The sequence below is a fragment of the Theobroma cacao genome, chromosome 10, assembly GCF_053813885.1.
Source record: "Theobroma cacao isolate CCN51 chromosome 10, ASM5381388v1, whole genome shotgun sequence".
NCBI lineage: Eukaryota > Viridiplantae > Streptophyta > Magnoliopsida > Malvales > Malvaceae > Theobroma > Theobroma cacao.
Genome location: NC_142648.1, coordinates 24,056,695 through 24,064,388, shown reverse-complemented (window position 1 = coordinate 24,064,388; position 7,694 = coordinate 24,056,695). Strand labels below are relative to the sequence as shown.

The 7,694-nt window shown below is 33.6% G+C and overlaps 2 protein-coding genes and 1 non-coding gene across 3 annotated transcripts; 2 read left to right on the top strand and 1 right to left on the bottom strand.

Moving 5' to 3' along the window:
* The first annotated feature begins 964 nt into the window (after positions 1–964).
* LOC18587057 (zinc finger protein 1-like) lies at positions 965–1,789 on the top strand. The gene has a single exon (XM_018128866.2). It carries the CDS (start codon positions 965–967, stop codon positions 1,787–1,789), a length of 825 nt encoding a protein of 274 aa, XP_017984355.2.
* A 3,005-nt stretch (positions 1,790–4,794) lies between these two features.
* Positions 4,795–4,901, bottom strand: LOC148760461 (small nucleolar RNA R71). Its single transcript, XR_016023285.1, has one exon. It is a non-coding gene; the product is annotated as a small nucleolar RNA R71 (small nucleolar RNA).
* Positions 4,902–5,475: 574 nt separating this feature from the next.
* Positions 5,476–6,201, top strand: LOC148760460 (uncharacterized). Its single transcript, XM_088810497.1, has one exon. The coding sequence runs from the start codon at positions 5,476–5,478 to the stop codon at positions 6,199–6,201; it is 726 nt and encodes a 241-aa protein (XP_088666623.1).
* Positions 6,202–7,694: the final 1,493 nt, after the last annotated feature.

Sequence of the window (7,694 nt, the reverse complement as noted above, 5' to 3'; positions counted from 1 at the left end):
GGGCTTACACATTGGTCAACATTTTTGAATCTTACTATAATTTATTCTTAACCAACTTCATTCTTATCCTAAATGACTGTAAAATTGATGCCTCACATCTCTATCATGCCCAACACCTTCCAAATTCTTCTATTTCTTACTTTCAACTACACCCATAGGATTCAATTACCATTTAAAAAAAGATCTATATCTAACTCTCATGATATTTCTCAAAAGAAAAATCAGGATTTTATGGCGCATTAGGAAAAGAGTTAACAAGAGAAAGAAAAAGGAAAAAAATGAAATTTGGTAAATATTCTCATGATCATAAGGCCACCCATCATTTCAATATTCTAGTTATATATAGAAGCTTCTTTGTTAAATTCAGAGGTTAGCATAAATGATAATTTTTTAATTAAGCTTTGCTTATATCAAACATGATGTATATTCCCTTCATTATTTATGCAATCATAAATTATATTTTCTATTTAACTTGTGATAAATTATTGTTTAATTTTGAACCTCAATTCTCAAGCTTGATTACAAACACACTTGGAATTGATTTATAGAGCAAAATTATATCTTTAAAAGGATATAATATCAATGCTTTCATAAACTATTCAATGTTATTAAGCTTAATTTGGGAGACATAGGTGTAAAAGGAGTAGTAAACACCTTATTATGACCATTGATTTCCACAAATATCAATGACTCTTTTACAGAAGTTTGACCTATTAAGTAAGCAATTGTGTTCACATAGTAGTTTGATACCCCTTTAGAAGTATTTGATGGCAAGCATTTCCTAAGGCACAAAATCTTGACAAGCTTAGTCATGATTTTAATCTTGAGCTAAAATGATGCAAGTAACAACAACACAATGGGATTTTTTTCCATATTTGGAAGGATATTTCATTGACCAAACCTTGAATATAAACACCAAAACTATGCCCCTCAATTTCACCCCTAAACCAAACATCTTTTAGCCATGGTTATAATTAGTGCAGAACTATGCCCTTCTGAAGCCTCTAGCATATCAGCAACCTTGGAAGGAGTTACACCCAACAAGGTTAATGAAGCTGCCAAAGCATCTGAATCAAGTCTTGGTATTTTGCTTGACTTGAAACTTTTCAGTGATGATTCGCTATGCAAACCAAAGATAGAACTCAATCTTTTCAACCCTATGAGCCCTACTTCGTCTCACTCAAAGGACTCTGGTGATCACCAGACCCCGCTCGAGAAGCAATCTGATGATTCAAATAGGGTTTTCTCTTGCAATTACTGCAAGAGAGAGTTCTCTACTTCTCAAGCCTTGGGGGGCCATCAAAATGCTCACAAACAAGAACGTGCACTAGCCAAAAGACGTCAAGGGATGGATGTGAATGGTTTTGGCTTTCCACCTTATCCCTATAACCCTTATTCAACCATTTCTCCACACCCTTTTTATGGATCTTTGAATAGATCACCCCTTGGGGTTAGACTAGACTCCATGATCCATAAGCCTTCATATCCTTGGACATCGATCGGCGGATTTCATCATCTTGGTCATGGTTGGTCTAGCCAAGCCATACTGACCCCTCCTCGGCCAACTATTAATGAAAGGTTAAGCATGAACAATGGTGGATTTGGAATTTCAGGGCCTTCAAGTTCTTCAAGATTTCAGGAAACTGGTGCACCTTGCAGCTTTAGTGATATTTCTCAGGCAAACGTTGCAACAAACAAGGCTGCTAGAAGCGATTATCTTCAACCAAGCAATCCTTCAGGAAGTGATAACAATGATGCTTCAAAGATTGATTTATCCCTTAAGCTTTAATTATTGTGTTGTTATTTTGTTTTAATTAGTTCTATAGCAAAGATTTCATGCTTGTTGTTAGGTGTTTAAAGTTTAAACTTCATGCTTATTTAATTTCTTGTTCAACTATGATACATATGTCTAATAAATAAATTATTGAAATTTAAAGCATTATCATTATTTACCTTTGTTCTATCCACTACTTGTATTTCTTTGTTCGTAGACTTATCTGTTCGTGTGTATGAGGTACGGAATATAGAAAACAAAAGGGAACCCTTGATATATTTCTTTACTAATGATATGTTATTAACAATCGTAAACCTGGGCTTGCCATGATATTTTCTTATTGAAAGCTCAATCTGGAATTTACTTATCAAAATATTTAGTCATTAAAATCTGGTCATTGCTTGCTGACTTTGATGTGACCCGTGAACTAGTTTTAGAGATAAAGTATGAATTTTGACAAAAGAGTTTGACTCAAATCGAAATCATAGTACCTTACTTCAATGAACTATTCAAAAAAAGTTGCTTTAGACATAGGTGCATGCCAAATTCTTTTATCATCCATCTTAGATTATAAATAAGGTTAGATTATCAAATGGGATACATACAACTAGAATGTCCATTGACTCTATCTCATTTATGGTATTTGAAACGTCTTTGTCTTTTTAATTATAGCGCTAATCTTTTAGATAAACCTTTTAATTGATTAGAGGGTTTAAATATACTGTAATATCTTATTTGTAATAGTGGAAAGATCGCAATCTATGGAAAGCGGTTTGATCCAATATTGTTCCTTCAAAAGTATAAGTCTTTTGCTGACAAGTCCTCCATGGGAAAGTGGCGATTAAAGGAGAGCTTAAAAGGGGCATCATCAATGAGAATGTTGCTTTATGCCTTATTTGTAATAAAGAGATAGAGACGGCGGATGATAATTTTATTTTATAGAATTATTTTATTTCAATTTTATTATAAAATATTAGCTAAGTCTTTAATTATTAATTATAATTTATTTATTTTTAATTGTTTTATAATTAGTTTATTTTTAAGTGATTTATTTTAATTTTATGTTATTCTTTTTAATTTGGTTATTGTTTATTAGTTTTTATATTTTGTAGGAACTAAAAGAAATTGGGCTTAATATTAGAAAGTGAGATGTTGAAAGACCCAAAAGTCTATTTTTATATGCTTTAGCATTTTGGCCATAACTTGAGCTACAGAACTCCAAATGATGCGATTCTTAGACCATTGAAAAGCTAAGAGATAGAGCTACAAATTTAATGAAGATTACTTTACTTAGTTCTGCCTTGAAGATAGAAAAATCATGTCGTAAATTGGCTAGACGTATTGTCCTGGGAATGGAAATTTGTAAAGATTGATAATTGATTTTTGGGCCTCTCATTGCACTTTTAAGTCCGATTAAACCCTAGGTCAACTTAAGGAACTTTAGGTTAAGTTTATTAGTATAAATAGGATATGTTTACAAATATTAGAAAAAAATATTTGGGAGATTCAAGAAGCTAGGAGTTGAGGCTGAAACTTGGAGATCAAGCGGCAAATAATGTTTTGTCTTCCTTGGCTTTTATTTTTCTTGTTACTCTCAATGGTTGGATTTATTATGATGTTATTTGTTTTTGCAATCATGAGTAGCTAATTTTCTTTTTTAGGATTGCAATTGAACTTACATGTAATCTAGATTTTTAATCTCTTTCTTACTTATCTTCAATGGGAATTGCATTGTTTATTTCAATTTGTTCTTAATGCTTTTAATTGCTTGGCCATCAATTAAATTGATTTAGGAACCTAAACAAACTTGGGAAAGGGAGTTTAGTGTAGACTAAAATTGTGATAGCATATGATCATATTAATTGATTTGCGTATAGGACAAGGATATACCCATAAGCCATATGTAGCTAGATTAGAGACTGAACTTAATGAGTCTGTTTTAATTTCAATTCACATAGGGATATAGTGATTTTATTAAAATAGATATTTTTATAAGATGAGTCGGGAAACCCTTATAAATAATTTAGGACTCTAGGTTAGCAATTCAACCCATTGAAATAAGTTAAGGAAGAGAGGTAAGACTTAGATGAAGTATGAAGGATATTGTAATCCTAGGCTTGTTTGAATTGATAAGTTATTATTATTTTGATTTTTCCTATTGGTTTAAATTTTAGTTAATTAGTTTAGTTAATCAATTAATTTTGAGTGTTTGGATAAGATTAAATTATTCTAATTTTAGTACTTAGTAAAATTTTAGATTAATTCTCTATGAGATTGATACTCTGCTTGCTTATATACTACCTATTCAATACGTATACTTGCGTAGTAGAATTTTAACTGACAAGTTTTTAGCACCGTTGTTGGGGAATTGTTTCTAGAATTTTTGTTAATACTAATACCAAGCAATTTAGTCTTACTTCAAATTTTCTTTTTTTTTTTTGTTTTAACATTAGATTTTGTTTGTTTGCAGATATCTTTGGTCATTGTATGCAAAGAAGAAACAACTTGAATCATGTTCCTTTTGATCTTGAGATAGAAAGAACTTTTAGTAGATGTCGAAGGGAGAATTTACAAGTTGCAACTTTAAGTCAGACAATGGCTGAGGATAACAATAACAATGGCAATAATACCATTAATTTGATTCCCGAAGCAAATAGAGCACTGCAAGATTATGTTGTTCCTCTGTTGCAAGGTTTGCACCAAAACATTAGGAGACCATCCATCAATGCAAATAATTTCGAAATTAAACCAGCTTACATTCAAATGATTCAGTCTTCAGTCTAGTTTGGTGAGTTACCTAGTGATGATCCTAATTCTCATTTACTAAATTTCCTGGAGATTTGCGATACCTTTAAATACATTGAGTAATTGATGATGCTATTATATTAAGACTGTTTCCGTTTTCTCTGAGGGATAAAGCAAAGAGCTGGCTTAATTCACTGCCCAATGGGTTTATCACTAAATAGGAAGACTTGGCACAAAAGTTTCTAGCAAAATTTTTTCTGCCTGCCAAGACGACAAAGATGAAGAACGATATCACCTCATTCACACAATTTGATGGTGAATTCTTGTATGAAGCTTGGGAGAGGTTTAAAGAACTATTGAGAAGATGTCCACATCATGGGATTCCTGATTGGTTACAAGTTCAGACATTCTACAATAGGTTGGTTGGGTCAATAAAAACCACAATTGAAGCTATTGCTGGTGGGGCATTAATGAGTAAGAATACTGCATATGCTTATAATTTGTTGGAAGAGATGGCTTCAAATAATTATCAATGGCCTTCAGAAAGGTCGAGTCCAAGAAAAGCTATTGAAGCTTATGAAATTGATGCACTTGGCACTTTAACTACTAAAGTAGTTGCAGAAGTGGCTGCACTATCTAAAAAGTTTGACACACTGGGAGTTCATGCTGTTAAAAATCCATTTGTAGTTTGTGAGATATGTGGAGATAGTCATTCAAGTGATCCATGTTCATACAATTCTGCATCAGTCTAATTTGTGGGGAACTTCAATAGGCAGCAAAATAACCCTTATTCTAATTCATACAATCTTAGTTGGAGAAACTACCCCAACTTTTCATGGAACAATAATGCAGGGCCTTCCAACCCAAACCCCAACGTGCCTACTAGTTTTCAACAATAATCTAGACCATCAATTCTTAAAAAAAAGTCCCAAGTGGAAGAACTTATCTTGCAATATATGTCCAAGATTGATGTCATAATTCAGAGCTATGGAGCCTCCTTGAGAAATCTTGAGACCCAAGTGGGACAGCTTGCAAACTCCATCAACAGTAGACCCCAAGGTGCCTTACCAAGTGATACACAAGTCAATCCCAAAGGTAAGGAACATTGTAATGTAATTACCCTTAGGAGTGGCAAAGAAATTGAAGGGGTGAGTGAAAAAACAATTGAATCTTCAAAGGAGCACGAAAATGATGACAAGGTAATTGTTGAGAAAGAAGTTGAAGTGGAAAAGACAGATAACGGGCAAGCTAAAAATCAAGGGAATTTTGAAGCAAATTATCCTCCACCACCATTCCCACAAAGGTTGAAAAAGAAAAAGCTTGATAAACAGTTTGAGAAATTTCTCAATGTCTTTAAGAAGCTCCACATAAACATCCCTTTTGCTAAAGCTTTGGAAAATATGCCGAGTTATGTTAAATTCTTGAAAGACATCTTAACCAAGAAGAGGAAACTGGAAGACTTTGAAATAGTGGCACTTACTGAGGAGTGTAGCACACTAATTCAAAACAAGCTTCTACCAAAACTTAAGGATCCAAGGAGTTTTTTGATCCCTTGTACTATTGCTAGATTTAAATTTACCAAAGCTTTATGTGATTTGGGTGCAGGTGTTTCAATCATGCCTTTCTCAATTGTTGAGAAACTTGGACTTAACGAGATACAACCTACCACAGTTTCTTTGTAATTAGCAAATAGAACAATCAAGTACCCTGTTGAGATTATTAAGGATGTATTGGTTAAAGTTGGGCATCTTTACATTCCGATGGACTTTATTGTGCTTGAGATGTAAGAAGATCTAGAAATTCCTTTAATCTTGGGATGACCATTCTTAGCTATTATAGGCGCAATCATTGGTGTGAGGGAAGGCAAGATAACTTTTAAAGTTGGAGTAGAGGTAGTTGAGTTTAATATTTTCAATGCAAATAAACATCTTAACTCTACAAATTGTTGCTATAAAGTAGAGTTAATTGATGAAGGCAAAGGTGAACTTATTTCTCCACCTACAAGTGAGCAAGCATCAATCTTTGAGAGTAAGCCACCACCTATACCTATGAGACCTAAGCAGTCACCAACGGAGCATCCTCCACCACCATCTAATTGTCCTTTCGAGATTGGACAATAAGTAATGATGCTTTCTCGATCATACTTTAAGCTTTTCCCATGGAAACACAAAGAAAGATGGTGGGGTCCTTCCAAAGTAGTAAAGGCTTATCCTTGTGGAATAATTGAGATTTATAGTAAAGATATGGGAACAATCATGGTTAATGGGATGAGCCTTAGACCATATTTCGAGGATGAAGAACTGAAAAAAGGGGTGCTATAGTCAAGCTACTGACTATAAACGAGCGCTTCTTGGAAAGCAACCCAAGCTCCTTAACCTTACTAATTTTCGTCTTTTATTTAAGTTTTGTTAGTATCAATTTATTTCTTGTGATCTAATTCTTTTTTTTTATGTTTCTTTTTGCAAGTAATTGGTTAAAAAAAATTCAAAAAAATCAAAATAAAAAATATAAAAAAAGTCAAAGTTGCGGCTTTCAAATTGAGAGCCGCGACCTTGGATGAGGTTAAAAAAATAACCTGAAACAGAATGTTTTAGTGCCGCGGCCCTCAAAGGGAGAGTCGTGGCACTCAAACCCAAAGCGTAACGCTTCGGGTGAAAAATTTTTTGCGCGCCGCGGCCTTTACTTGGCACTCTAACCTTAACCTTTTGAAAACCCTCTTATTTTTTTTCTTCTTCTTTCATTCTTCTTTTTCTTTGGCTGCCATCCCTACTCCCATTCTTCCTCCTCCTGCCAATCTCTTGCCTTCCTCTGTTTTCTCTTTTTCACTCCAAACTTTGTGCATGTTCTTTCTACTTGGATTTTTTTTATTTTCCCTTTGAAATCCTGCACTCTTAAGGTAAGTACTCCTCCAAACATTGGGTTGTCAATTGTTTTGTATAGAGAGAGGATGAGGTTGGTGTTCATAGTAAATTTTATAATCTTTGCTACTTGAATGATTCCATTGTGCATGTTTGTTAATGGGTTTTTTATACTTCCTCATGATTAATGCTTAGAGTGCCGAAAATTTTGAAGAATAGTGCCAATTTCTTGTTACCCATATAATGGATTCATGGACTTTTTGTTTGCTGCATATATAATTGATGAATGCTTTGTTGCTAAGAGTAGATAATGGGTG